Consider the following 14,604-nt stretch of genomic DNA (forward strand, 5'->3'; position numbering starts at 1 on the left):
CATATTTCTTTTATGATCCGTCTTTTTTTTTCTCCTCCAGAAACTTTTAAGGAAAGGAATACATTTTAGTTATTTGGTGGATTGGAAAGATAATCCAGAAATCAATTTAAAAAACAACCACCTGGAGATGCTGAGAAGGGTGAAATCTTGACTCTTTGGTCTGCAAAGCCATTTCCCACCCACCCCCTCACTGACCTTTGCGTTGCCCTCCCCTTAGCCAACCCACGGGCATTTGTAGATTAAGGTGAGAAATACAGGAAGTCCTCGATTTACAACAGTTTATTTAGTGACCGTTCAAAGTTACAATGGCACTTAAAAAAGTGACTCATGACCATTTTTCACACTTATGACTATTGCGGCATCCCGATGGTCGTACGATGAAAATTCAGATGCTTGGCAACTGACTCACATGTATGACAACTGCAGTGTCCCAAGATCATGCGATCGGCTTTTGCAACCTTCTGACAAAGCCATGTCGATGGGGAAGCCAGATTCATTTTACAACCCTGTTACTAACTTAGCAACTGCTGTGATTCAATTAAGCAAGGCAGCAAGAGAGGTCGTAAAATGGGGCAAAATTCCCTTAACCGACGTCTCAGAAGAAACGTGGGTCTGATTTAGGGTCGTAAGTCAAGGACTACCTGTACACAGTTATCCCAAGCAATACTGTAATCCTGCAACTTCGCTCCCATCGCTAAGTCAGATCTTCCCGCTTTTGACCCTTGGTTCGCTCCGGCTTTGGAGAAGAGTGCCCGAGGGAAGCCCGCGAGCCGCGAAACCTCGGGTGGGCGGGCTGGCGGCGGCGGCTCCTGCGATCTCTCCCCTCTCCTCGGCTTTTTCCCTCGCCAGCCTGCCTGCCCGCCTGCCTGCCTCTTAATCCTGTATGTAAATGACAGCCAATGGAGGCGGCTCTTGAGCTGGGCTGGGATTAGAGCCGGGGCGAATGGCTTGCAATCTTACTGGGATTACAGAACAAAGAGGCCCCCTCCCCTTCGCCTTGTCTGCAGCCCCCGGGAGCAGGGGCTGGCTGCATGGGGGGCCTCTGCCTGGCCCAGGACCCCCTCCCTTTTACATCCATCCTTCCCTCCCGGAGGCAGCCCGGGTGAGAATTGCACCCCCCCCTTCGCCAATCTCCCATTCTCCTCTTCTTCCTCCTCCTCCTCCTCCTCTCTCTCTCTCTCTCTCTCTCTCGCTCGCTCTCCTTCCTTCCTCCTTCCTCCTCGTCTTTACAGATTAATTCAACCCTGCAATCCGGGCGGGAGGAGCCGGGGAGAGGCTGATCCCTGCGGTAAGAAAAACTTTTCAATCCTCCAGCCCCGCTTTCCCCATCCCTAATCTCCCAAATAATCTGCATCATCATCATCATCATCATCCTCATCATCATTATAGGCACAAAATATTATTATTATTATTATTATTATTATTATTATTATTATTATTATTATTATTATTATTATTATTATTATTATTATTATTATTATTTATTAGTAGTAGTAGTATTAGGGGGATCGACGACGGCTCTTTTGCCTTTCCTCCCCTTGATTTCTCCGGTTTTCCTTGATGGTGCGGCCGCTCGGCCAGCCTTTGGGGAGGGAGGCAGAAATGGGATTATTTTCAATGAAAGAAGTTATGGGGTGGGGAGAGGCCGGGGACGGCGGAATCTGCTTTCCGGGAGGTGACCCGAGATCGAAGCTGGTCATCTTCCTCCCCTTCGATGCCCAGAGGAGATTTCTCTCTCGATATACCGGTGTCTCTGACTTGTCATTTTCTCCGGCGATATTTTCTTGCTCTGTGTGTGTGTGTGTGTGTGTGTGTGTGTGTGTTTACGGGGAGGGGGGAAGCAGAAGTAGGGGAGGAGGGCTTTCCTGGCTGAGTTGCACAAATCCTGGGTTGCAGTAGATGCTGAGGGGTGTGTGGGAAAGGGAACACCCTCCCCTCTTTTCTGCTGCGGTTGGGGAATGAGGTCAAAGTGAAAAAGCAAGTGAGTTGATAACTGAAATTCCCTCTTTCTCTTCCATTCTCTGCCATGCTTTTAAACCACTTTTTGGTTCTCCCACTTCAGCACACCTGGTTGCCTTTTGCCTCCCCCTCAGTCTGAATATGGCTGGTTCTCTTGTGAAGCTTGACCCATTGATTTTCTTTCTTTTTTCTTTAGGGTGAATGTATTTTCTTTTTCTTGTTTGAACTTCAGGAAGCATCAATTTCCAAGCAGCACTGACATTTCCTAAACAAATAATAAAAGCGTGGGTTGAATACCATTTTTATCCATGTTGATGCCCTGTTACGTTTGCTTATAATTAAGGATGTTCTATTTTAACATGCCAAGCTATACTTCAAATTGTGCCTGACGTCTAAAAGAAAGACGGATGCTTGCTTTCATGCACTTGGTGTTTCTATTCTAATCTGAATTGCCAGGTGATTGAAATGTATGTTAAAATGTTCTAAAACCAGGTATCAAGATGATCTCTTGATAACATCTAGAAAATGATAATCTTGTAAGGCCTGTTTGTGGTTAGATCTGTGGCTGGGAAATAGATCTGTACATGCTCAGAGGCTCTATCTTGTAGAGTTTTGAGAGTCCAGCTTTGTTTCTATACTGGATACAACATAAAAGAAAGCTAGTTGATTTGTTTGTGTGTCTGTGCATTGGATGAAGAAAGTTTTTTTCCCTTTTTTAGCATTTAGCCTTCAATACACACTCAGTATGAAGTGCTGTTATCAATGGAATCGGAACTCTGTAAGAAAACTGCTTCCTAAACAGTACTTTAATATGGTGGATGTGATTATTTTCTAACAGATGCTAATCGCTGCTATTTTTGTATATGCATCAAAACCAGAAACATAAGACAGATACAGCCACCAATAGTCTATGGTGCAAATGATCCAATACTCACAATTTCCATCATTGTGTTATCCATGGCTGTAGCTAAATAAACTAGTAACAAAACAAAACAAAACACTCTGAACAGATTAATCCATGAGCAAGCAAAGGCTGCAGGAGAAAGGAGTGGGGTGTGTGTGTGTGTGTAGGATAGAAAGGGAAGGAGGGAGAGGAACCAAGGCAGCACACATAGTCTTATTTAAAAATAGAAACAAGTGTTTAACTGGTGAAACACACCCTCTTTTTTTTCTTACCAGCAAAACCACTAACCAGACCAGAGAGAGATCTAACCAGTATGCTTTGCCCTTCTGCAAGGCAATTACTTGTAGGGTAGGAAGGGGCACTCTGCAGTGGGGATGGGAAACACCACCTTGGCATAGTCTGAATCCCTGCTGAAAAATGAAATTTTGACAGGGAAGGTGGTGAATGGAAAGGATTTCTGTTGGGCCTTCTTTGCTGTAATGTGTTGTTGCATGTCCTGGCGCATTCTCCGTTCAGCTTGCCCTGTGAATGGAAATTTAATAAGCTTCTAACCTACCAAGTTAATTGACTCAATTATCAGGAAGTTGGTAGGTCCAAACAAATTTTGAACAGCAAGCTCAAAGGACCTGCTTTTCTGTATGTTTCACAGGAGATTGTTTCTTTTCCTATCAGATAATAAAATACACCGAGAATTAATTATTGTACATTATTTTGCAATCATAAGTGAGATACTCTCAGGATGAGTCTTCTGTAAAATGGGTCCATTGGTGCGTTATTTACTGAAACGCCTGCATCTCATTATTTATGAGAGCCTCCATAGTTACAATTTTCAGATGGGTTGTATTCTATTTTTAAAAGATAAGTAGTCATGAAAGAGGCTATTTGATTAATTTACAAGAGGAAGCCAAGTAAAGAGCCGTGGTGGCACAGTGGTTAGAATACACTATTGCAAGCTAACTTTGCCAACTGCCTGGGGTTCGATCCTCACTGGCTCAAGGTTGACTCAGCCTTCCATCCTTCCAAGGTCGGTAAAATGAGAACCCGGATTGTTGGTGGCAATATGCTGTCTCTGTAAACAGCTTAGAAAGGGCTGTAAAGCACTATGAAGCGTTAGATAAGTCTAAGTGTTATTGCTATAGGCTTCATTGAATTATATGCGCAAACAGATTGTTTGCGCATATACCGGTAATTCAGTGTTGACTATGGCAGCATTTTATGTTTGAAATTGAGGAAATTTGTAGAGTAACTTATGGATTCATTGAAAAAAACATTGAATATTGGTAAGAATAAAGGCTTGAGTCAAGATAGCCTTGAGAAATCAGCATTGTGAAAGTATTAATATTCTCTATAATTTTGAGCTAGTAGATTATGTAATGCAACTACACATTCAATAGCAAAGTCACCTGGGAGACCGATCTGTGTCCATTTTACAGCTGAGATGACTGAGGCAGTGTATTACTTTTTTAATTGGTCCATGGGGTAAAGCTATTTCCTTAAAGTTTGCTACAGTAGTAATCAGTGGCATTCTGTTATATAAATCAATGGAACAAATACAGGTTACCTGATTGGCTGAACTTTCGCAACGTCATGGAATGCTAAGACACAGTTTAATTGCTCAGGGGAGTGTGTCAGTTGTGGAAACTTGACACTTAGGGCCATAAGAGATTAAGAAGTTGATTTACTATGGTGGATTTCTCTGCTTGTCACCAATGTCCAGGAGGCTGGTGGGATCATTGAGGTTGTATTTGATTGTTTAGGGCAATAAGCAATATTTTGGGGCAGCTCTATTGTAGTGGAGCAGCATGCTGTGAAAGAAGCAGCTGAGGATTTGGGACAGTTGATATAGAAAAAACTTTTCCAAAAGTTCTACAATTTTTGTGCTGCCATTTTCCCTAATTTCACTAATAACAGAGGCTTTGCCAGTCATCTATCTATATCTACATCTGTGTATGTCCATTAACCAAAGGCCCTCTGAGTAATCTGTTGCCATTATCTGAAATTTCTGTCATCTGCCTGGCCACAAGGTGTTAATTTGTGTACCCAATAAAGCTATACATTGGCATCTCAACATGTGCAGAGGGCAAAATGCAGCCAATTTTGAACAGACAGATCAAGGTCCAAGAATCTCTGCTTATTGTTACCCTTTTCTGGTCCCTCTGTAAATTAGTATCTCTGTTTTGCATTTTACAAATGCTTTGCTTTTCTCTTGCTCACATTTTCATAAACAGTGTACTGTTATAGACCAGTGGTCTGCAATCTGGGGCTGCATATAGTTTCTGAAAGGCTTGGGTTGATTTCTACAGACCTTCCAAGCATCAGCAGTAGTATTAAGTTTAATTAGTAATAACTTGTTAAATCATATGTAATATTTCTGACACCCTCTCTTAAAAAAAAATTCCTGGCTCCTTATTTTTTGGGGTAGCACCTCATAAATTACTCAGAGGTTAAATATGGTCCTCAGCCAAACAAGTCATTTCTATCCCAGATTAAAGCTGTTCTTTCAGTGCTTTCTCCAGAGATTCTCTAGAAATTAAATAAGTGAATATCGCTAATTTTCTCAAAGTAGAAGTTTAGGATCCACCTCTGATGCGGGTCCAATTATGGTAATCCACATGAATCTGACGTAGCCCGTGAATTTGATTTGGAAAGGCAATCTAATTAATCAGAATGATACAGGTAGTTCTTGACTTATGTCCATTTGTGTAGTGACCACTCAAACTTACCATGGTACTAAAAAAAGTGACAACCGTCCTCGCACGTATGACTGTCATAGCATCCTTATGGTTATGTGAACAAAATTTGGGTGCTTGTCCAGATGCAACGTGTCAAGATTGCATGATCGTCATTTGTGACCATCCCAGCCGACAGAGAAAGACAATGGTTGAAGCCGGATAACAACCATAGCAAAAAAGGTCAAAAAATTGGTTGTGACTCATTTTACAACTGTCTTGCTTAGAAATGGAAATTGCTGGTCCAGTTGTGGCTGTATATTTGCTGTTCTTTTTTATGTGAACACAGAGATGGGTGGATAAGCTGTATATATTCCACTTTGGTCATGTGATTGAAGGGGAGACAGGTTCAAAGTGGACCATTCGGCAACATTATCAGTCTTTCCCTCCCTTATAGGATTTATCTTGGAGAAATTTTTCAGGAATATTTTTTCCATAACCCCCAAGCCTGATCCTAATCAAAATCCCTTTTTGATTAAATAAATAAATAAATGGAGGGATAGAGTCAAGATCACGTGAAGTATTAGTGCACCTTATAAATCCTTAGTAAGACCACATCTGGAATACTGCATCCAGTTTTGGTCACCACAATATAAAAAAGATGTTGAGACTATGGGAAGAGTGCAGAGAAGAGTAAGATGATTAAGGGCCTGGAGGGTAAAAACATGTGAAGAACAGTTGAAGGAATTGGGTATGGCTAATCTAGAGAAGTAAGGGACGTGGTGTCTCAGTGGGTTAGGACGCTGAGCTTGTCGATCAGAAGGTCGGCAGTTTGGCGGGTCAAATCCCAAGTGTCGCGTAACAGAGTGAGCGCCTGTTACTCGTCCCAGCTTCTGCCAACCTAGCAGTTCGAAAGCACGTAAAAATGCAAGTAGAAAAATAGGGACCACTGCGGTGGGAAGGTAACAGTGTTCCGTGCGCCTTTGGCGTCTAGTCATGCCGGCCACATGACCACGGAGACGTCCTCGGACAAGCGCTGGCTCTTCGGCTTTGAAATGGAGAATGCGTGCTAGAGTGGGAAACGACTAGCCCGCATGTGCGGGGGAACCTTTACCTTTACCTTTTTAATCTAGAGAAAAGAAGGACTGGGTGACATGATAGCAGTATTCCAATATTTGAGGGGCTGCCCCAAAGAAAATAGAGAAGACGAGAAGGATAATAATACTACAGTCATAATCCAAAGGTGTGGATTCTTATATCCAAGAGTGCAATAGTAAATCCAAGAATCCAATTCTTATACTTAGCAGGTAAAAACACATAGTGAAAATCAACTAGCACAAGTGGAAGAATTGGGAAATTGTATGGAAGTCGGGAATGGAATATGGAATATAGAGTATAGGGATAGGAACATTCCATCTGACCATATTTTGCTCAGGTAACACTTGTAATTGGCTAAGACCATTAGTCCAATCACAATTAAAATGTAAATCACCCTTCCAGTATTTGGAATAAGATTTCCCAGAGTCCCAGCCAGTGATGGTTAGGAATTCTGCAAGTTGCAAGACATCTGGGTAGCAGCAAAGTGGGGGTAAGCTGAAGCAAACAAATGCTGAAGTAATAGTGATAACAAAGGGATTTTTGCAGCCCCCTAGAATGGTAATAATACTCCATTAAACAGGCTGCAACTGTCTCTGGCTTGATAAAATTTGATTAGCGCAAACTGATAGGAGGCCTCATGGTCTCTCTGGCTTATAGAAACTAAATCTCAGAGGGTAAGGAAGCACTGAATGTGCCTTGTCTTAAACAGTGGCTGTCATTAAATTGCACATGTCAAATGCTGTGCTCTGGAGCTGTGGCTGAAGTCTTTTGATAATACTACCTAGGAGAATTAAATCTTGTTCATGAAGATGAAATATCTTTTGCCATAAAGAACCCCGTATTGGGTTTCAGTCAGTGGAAAACAGCTGGCTGTTAATTAAGTGATCCAAGAAGGCAGATGAAACACTAAATCTTCAGTTGCCTTTTGCCCAGGGTGACTACTGTACAGGTTGTGACTTTTGTTTTATTTTATATTTTGAAAAGAGTTGATACCCTGCCCTTCCAGTTAAACTTTATTGTGGGTCAAGTCAATGGAGAACCACTAAAACAATGTACAAACTCAAAGAATTATGACTGAGCAAAGGGTAAACCAAAACAACATATATTAAAATCAGAGGTGGAGAGAAACCAAATGAAACTAAATCAAGGAATAAGGAAGTCTTGGCCAGCAAGTTTATTTGTTGGAGGAGGAGAAGAAACATGAAGTATTCTATTTGTTTTCTTTTGGAAGAATTTACCTCAAACACAAAGTCAATATTATTTGTTTCTCTATTTATCATTTTAATTCTGCTCCGCCTTGGAAATCTTCCTGTACATCTTACATTCCAAATGAAATACAACGTGACTAATATGAAATTCAGCCCCAAATCAGATAAAAATTAAAAGAGTATAGTTGTGTTATAGAACTTTCAGGAAAAAAAGCCAGCAGCAATCTAAGACAGAGACAGTGATTAAAACATCTTAAAATAATCAAATTGTGATCAAAATGATTTCTTCAAAATCAGGTAAAAGGGGAAGCTTGTTGAATTATCTTTACCAGTGTTCTGAAGGAAAGACAGGACTGGCATATTCCACTGTGTGTGTGTGTATGTGCTGCCTTTAAAAAAAATCACTGTAACATAATTATATTAGGACTCCTTCACCAAAGCCTTCCCTTCTGATTGTTTACAGCAGACATGTGAAACACAAGACCCGGGGGCCAGATCCGTCCCGCGAAGTGGTTTCATGTGGCCCCCGAAGCCATCCTGGAAACAGTGAGGGAACGGTCCCTGCTGCCTTGGCCCTGGCCCAGAGACCCTCCTTCTGCCAGACACCCCCAGATCTGTCCCACTCCTGCCCAGGCCCCCATAGGCACCCTTGATGCCAATGATGTAGAGCTGGCCATGCCCACCCAGTAGGCCATACGCACTCCAGTTGTGCCCACCCAGTAGGCCGCGCCCACCCTGGCCATACCCACCCGGCCCCCTGAGGGTAACTGCAATGCTGATGTAGCCCTCAATGAAATTGAGTTTGACACCCCTGGTTTACAGGTAATCCTTGACTTATGACCACAGCTGAACCCAACATTTCTGTTGCTGTTGTTAAAGTGAGGTTTTTCCCCATTTTGCAATCTTTCTTGCCACAATTGTTAAGCGAATCAGTTGTTACGTTAGTAACATGGTTATTAAGTGAATCTGGCTTTGCCATTGACTCTACTTAAGACCTTGGAGCCTGTATGTGTGGGTCCTGACCACCAATTGGAAAATCTAACCTGGTGTTTAACTTTTGAGATCCTATGCTTAGTGATTAGACTGTAAATATTTCATGTTTTTTTCTTCCATTCAATCATGTCAGATTCTCAGAAACTGCCTAGACTAGTTCCTGAAGTTTTCTTGGCAGAAATTGTTTTTCAGAAGTGGTTTGCCATGGCCTCCTTCCAAGGGTTGAGAGAGAAAATGACTGGCCCAAGGTCACCCAGATGGCTTCATGCCCAAGGTGGGACTAGAACTCACTGTCTCCTGGTTTCTAGCCTGATGCCTTCACTATTACACCAATTTGCTTTTTAAATGTACCAGTGAATAAATGTCAATAAATAATTTTCTGTAACTTGGTGGTCTCCATAGATATTGAGATTATATCTCCCAAACGTTTTAGCCCAGTGAGATTTCAGCCCCTATAACAGTAGAGAGCCTCACATTGAGGAAAACCGAAGATTCAAGAGTGAAGTTGTGCGTTGAAGTAAGAGATAAAATCTCTTTTGTTGTTTTCAACCTCTGTGGATATGAAATGTAATGTTCTTGGGACATTAGATATTTATTTGTTGTTTAGGTGGATTGCTTTATTAGTTTCATATCCTCTTTATTGTTCGGGAGCAATATGGCATACATAGTATTTCCTTCTCCTAACTTCCCCCACAGAAACAACAAGCCTTTAAGGTAGGTTAGGTTGAGAAAGAGAGTTATTAACATTAGCATTAAATCCTCCCATGCTGTTTAGCATATCAGTCAGCAAAGGATCTCCAATATTTTCAGTTTGGGGCGAGTACTTCAGCATCTTCCCATGTGATGTTTAAAATCTTTAAGTCTATGAACATTGTTTGCCACGTATTTTGAGGGTGTCCTGTTGGTCACTTGGCATCGGGGTGGGGGTAAGTCCATTTTATTGCCTTGTAGATGCCCAAGGACATAATGTGTTATTATGGAATAAAAGAGTATAAGTTTGTATGGCTTTATAGTCTTTTCCTTCCTTCCTTCCTTCCTTCCTTCCTTCCTTCCTTCCTTCCTTCCTTCCTTCCTTCCTTCCTTCCTTCCTTCCTTCCTTCCTTCCTCCCTCCCTCCCTCCCTCCCTCCCTCCCTCCCTCCCTCTGACATTGGCCTATCTTTTTTTTTTATTAAAAAGTTTTATCATACATTTTATCTTTAACAAACCCCCCTACCCCTCCCCTATCCCTCCCTCCTTACCCCTCCCCCCCTCCCCCCCCGACTTCCCAGAGCTAAGTACAAGGTATAAAAAACAAAAAAAAGAATCATAAACAACCACATGCTAACAACCGTAAACTCTAAAATCTATCACTCTCTAGCTCATATAGAATAACTAGAAACACTATTAATATAAAATCTTCATTTCAAAAAAAGGATTTAGGCAATCTAGCATGACTTGGGACGCGCTTAAAAGCTCCAGCCTTGTCCATCTGTACATCCAAAACACCATTCCAATCCCCCATAAAAATAACAGATTTATAATCCAACTGGGTAAGCTTTGTATAAAGTAAACTAAAAAAGTCAGCTTGTTGTTGATTAGGAGCATATAATCCAACTAAAAGCGTCTTTTTGCCTTCTAGCAGCAGCTCTATCATAACGTATCTTCCATGCTTATCTGCTTCAATTAAGTCTGCTGTTAAAGCACTTTTAACATAAACAACCACTCCATTTTTCTTATTCATTGCAGAAGCAACAAATCGCGTACCCAACCTTGAGTTCAGTAAATACTTTTAATCCACAACCCTAATATACGTTTCTTGCAAACATATAACATCTATCTTGAATTGTTTTAAATATTGAAAAACTTTCTTCCTCTTCTGTGGTGAATTTAGTCCATTAACGTTCCAAGTTAAAAATTTAGTTGTCATGCATATCATCCCAAAGCTCTTAAAGCGCAGCTCTGATAGGACTATCTTTTTTAGGCCGTGCTCCTCCCACTGCTTGGCTATAAGTACGTTGTGAAAGTTCCATAGACTTCTGCTGATCTTGTTCTTTTATTTTTTATTTTTTAATCGTTTTAAAGCAGCACGCGTCACCCTGTGCTCTCTAAGATCATCCAAAGAAGTTGTAGCTTGATCTCCTCCAGCACCGTTCTCCTCTATCTGTCCATCTTCAGCCTCTTGATGTTCTCCTTCTCCAGATCTCTTTGCAGCTTCCAAAAGTAATAATGGGGTTGCTTTTAAAACGTTATTATAAAAATCACGCGCCTGCATCACAGTAACCAAACGGTACCTTTTACCTTCGTGCATCACCATCAACCCAACTGGGATCTCCCATCTGAACCTTATATCTCGTTGTTTGAGCTCTTGCACAAGAAATGTAAAATCCTTCCTTCTCCTTAAAATCTTTGGAGGAATTTCTTTTAGAACCAAAACTTCTTGATCAGCAATCACAACTTTAGAATCATAGGCAGCTTGTATAACTTCATCTCTAATTTCCCTCTTTACAAAATAAACCACCACATCTCTAGGCAGCTTTCTCTGTCTAGCAATCCATGAATTCACACGAAACACTTTATCCATGCCTCCCTTTATTTCAGATGCTGGCTGATTCAATACCACTTCCAGAGCCTCAGAAATCAGCTGCTTTAGATCTTCCTTAATATTCTCTTTTAAGCCTCTGATTCTAACAGCAAACTGCATCTGGTAATATTGAGCAAGACTCAATTCTCTGTCCATTTTGTCTCTTAAATCTTCATTCTCCAATACTTTTGCTTCTAATATGGCATTCTTTTGAGTCAAATCTTCCACTTTTTCATCCAGGTCTTCCACACATTCAGCCACTTTATACACTGAAGACAAAATGTCTGCCTTCATCACACTGAACTTCTGTTCCATCCTCTCTTCCATTCTCTCCTCCAATTTCTCCAATTTCTCCTCCATCCGTGCAAATTTATCACCCATTGATTCCAGAATTACCTGGGCATGTTTTTCAAGAGCATCTTGTAGATCCTTCGGTGTCAATACATCAGGAGGATGCAACGCCTGCAATGATGATTGTTGCGTCGGAGAAGTTCCAGCACTCCGAAGAGTTTTTGAGGGAGGTTTAGCCGCCATCTTTTACTTCCACTTGTGACGCACTTTCACTTTAAGTTTAAAAAAGTCCATCAAGCTCGAGAGTAAAATATAATAATCCTCTTCATCCTTTCCTCTTGTACCGCTCTGCCTGCTCCTTTTATTCCATAGTCCTTCCTTCAGGCAGGGGTGGTCGCAAACGCCTGGCTCTGCTCCAAGAAATCCGGAGCAGAGACGCTGGCCAGCTGGGAGCGACCCAGGCTACGGGGGAGTTCGATCCTTCAGCCGCCCAAGCTACAAGCTCAGGCGGCCCCGGAGAACTCAACCCCTACCTGGGCCTCACCCCCTCCTCTTCTCCCGAGGAGGGGGCTTCAAATTCACCCGAACAGCTGATCGACGCTGTTTCTGGTGAAAATTACTCAGCTGAGCCGCGGGCAGCCCGGGAAGGCTGTCTCCGGCGCCGCGCAGCCACCGGAAGTCTCTGACATTGGCCTATCTTGAAAAGCTAAGCAGGGTTGGACCTGAATAGTACTTGGAAAGGAGAAAAAGTCACAAAACGTAGGCCCAGATGGGAATTCGATTATTCTCCCCACGGAGTATATGAACAGTGTTATGTCATTTGCAGGAGAAACACTTTTGGAGCATTTCTTCATTAGTGACATGGTCAAAATAGCAAATCTTTAGGATTCGGAGAAGGCATCTTTGTTGGAAGACATCAAGTCTTTTGTTAATACTTGCCAACGCCTTCCAGATCTCCCTGGCATAAATAGCAATCAGGATCACTATAGAGGCAAGCAAATGGAATTTAAGTTTCAGGGATATAGATGATGAGGACCAGAAAGAGTGTGTCTGGCCAAAAGTCACCTGGTGAGCTTCCATGGCTGAGAATGGAACTGAACCTGGGTCTTCCCAGGTGCCACTCCAAATGCTATACCACAGAGGCTGAAATTGGAAGATTTGGGGCACTCAACAGTCCAAATATAAAATACGGTCCAATCAGTGATTTATGATTGCCTTTGTCCAGAATGCCTTTTGGACTTCCCATCTGAGCCTACGTTTTGTGACTTTTTCTCCTTTCCAAGTACTATTCAGGTCCAACCCTGCTTCACTTTTCAAGATAGGCCAATGTCAGAGGAAGGGAGGGAGGAAGGAAGGAAGGAAAAGACTATAAAGCTATACACACTTCTATTCTTTTATTCCAGTTAGATTAACACATTATCTCCTTGGGCAGTCTACATCTGTCATCATCTTCAGGAACCGTGGCTAATATTAACTATGAGCTGAAGTGACCCTTTGTCAACCTTACCAAGTAAACCATGAAGAAAATACTATCCGATAAGCTAATTTTATTTTACTATAAAGCTACATTAACAGTATCTTGCAAGTCTGAAAGTACAATTCTTCTGCCATCTCCTATACAGCCCAAGAAATGAGGGAGGGTCCCTTCTGGGCTTCTTGTCCTGCCCACTGTCTAGCTGCGGGCTATGCTGTCTCTTATCTAACTCTTGTCCTAGGCAGCATCTCTTCACTCCATGTCCCAAGGTCTTTCCCACACAACATTATACTGTGTCATACGGTAGGAAATAAACTGCCCCATCATTTCTTGTGGTATTTTGATATTATAATTCTCATAGATTAATAGGTTCAGAAAGAACCATTTTGTACCTCAGGTCCTACCTGCCTCTTGCCTAGTGCAGAAATCCAAATTAAAGTACAGTATCCCCTGGAGTTGGTTGTCCAGCTCTAGTTGAAACAGGGAAAGGGACTTTATTTTAGGCAACTGAATGTACTGTTGAACAGCTCTTTTTCTAAATATTTGGCTGGAATCTCAATTCCTGTATTTATGACCGGTATTCTGTTCTCTGAATAAGGATATGCTCAATAACTTTTCTGCTTACTCTCAGTCTCTTCTTTCTAAGTGAAATATTTCTCTTTAATCTCTCTTCATAAATTTTGTTTCTTGTCTTCTGATCCTCCTTCATTACCATCTACATGTTCCAATGCATGGGGATCTGACCAATGAAAATATAGTGAAACCATTATTTCCTATCATTTGAAATTAGATTCCTATTGATATGATCTAAAATTGGATTTTAAATGACAATAGTATGGTATGGTACATAGATATGATTGCCAAAACAGATACCTCTCACTTAATAGTGCATATTTAATTTCTGTTTCCTATGTTAATAACTTTGCATTTCTTTCTGTTTAATTTTCAGCCCTTTTCTCAAAGTAGTAAAGATAATTTTGACTTTTTTTATTTCTGGCTTTTAAAGAACTAACAATCAGGGGTATATCATTTTTCTATTTTATAAATATTATCTTCACTTCTTTATTTAAGTGATGACCGGCATGGAACACTTTAGCATCCCACTTGCTAACTGCATTGATGAAGAATAATTGATGAAAAGCATTTATTCATTTATTTACTTGATAGTTATTTACTCAGGACTGAAATGTACTTTTTAAGCATTCTTATATATTTGTTAATCTAATAATAAATCCATCTAATGATCATACTTCACTTACTAATCAGAATGTCATGAGATACTTTCTAAGGTCAAGATATAATATGTTAATGGCATTCCCACACTCTACTAAGGAAATTAATAAAAAAATTAAAAACAGATTAGTCTGGCATGATTTATTCTGGAGAAACATGTCTGTCCAGTAATCAATACATTGTTTTGAGGATAGCCTGCTACACTTCTCAACAA

General features: G+C 41.1%; 1 protein-coding gene across 3 annotated transcripts in view; it reads left to right on the forward strand.

Moving 5' to 3' along the window:
- Window positions 1-269: 269 nt before the first annotated feature.
- The window catches only part of GTF2IRD1 (GTF2I repeat domain containing 1), a 167,714-nt gene continuing 153,379 nt past the window's right edge, over window positions 270-14,604 (forward strand). For 2 of the 3 annotated variants that reach the window (XM_081324876.1, XM_081324877.1), the window contains exon 1: window positions 270-1,102. In XM_081324876.1, the coding sequence (XP_081181002.1) occupies window positions 944-1,102 (159 nt within the window). In that variant the 5' untranslated portion in view covers window positions 270-943. Of the gene's footprint in view, window positions 1,103-1,124; window positions 1,289-14,604 lie in introns of those variants that run through there. The other variant, XM_081324878.1, reaches the window with a different exon arrangement.

The sequence above is a fragment of the Vipera berus genome, assembly GCF_964194415.1.
Source record: "Vipera berus genome assembly, chromosome: 1".
NCBI classification, from domain to species: Eukaryota; Metazoa; Chordata; class Lepidosauria; order Squamata; family Viperidae; genus Vipera; species Vipera berus.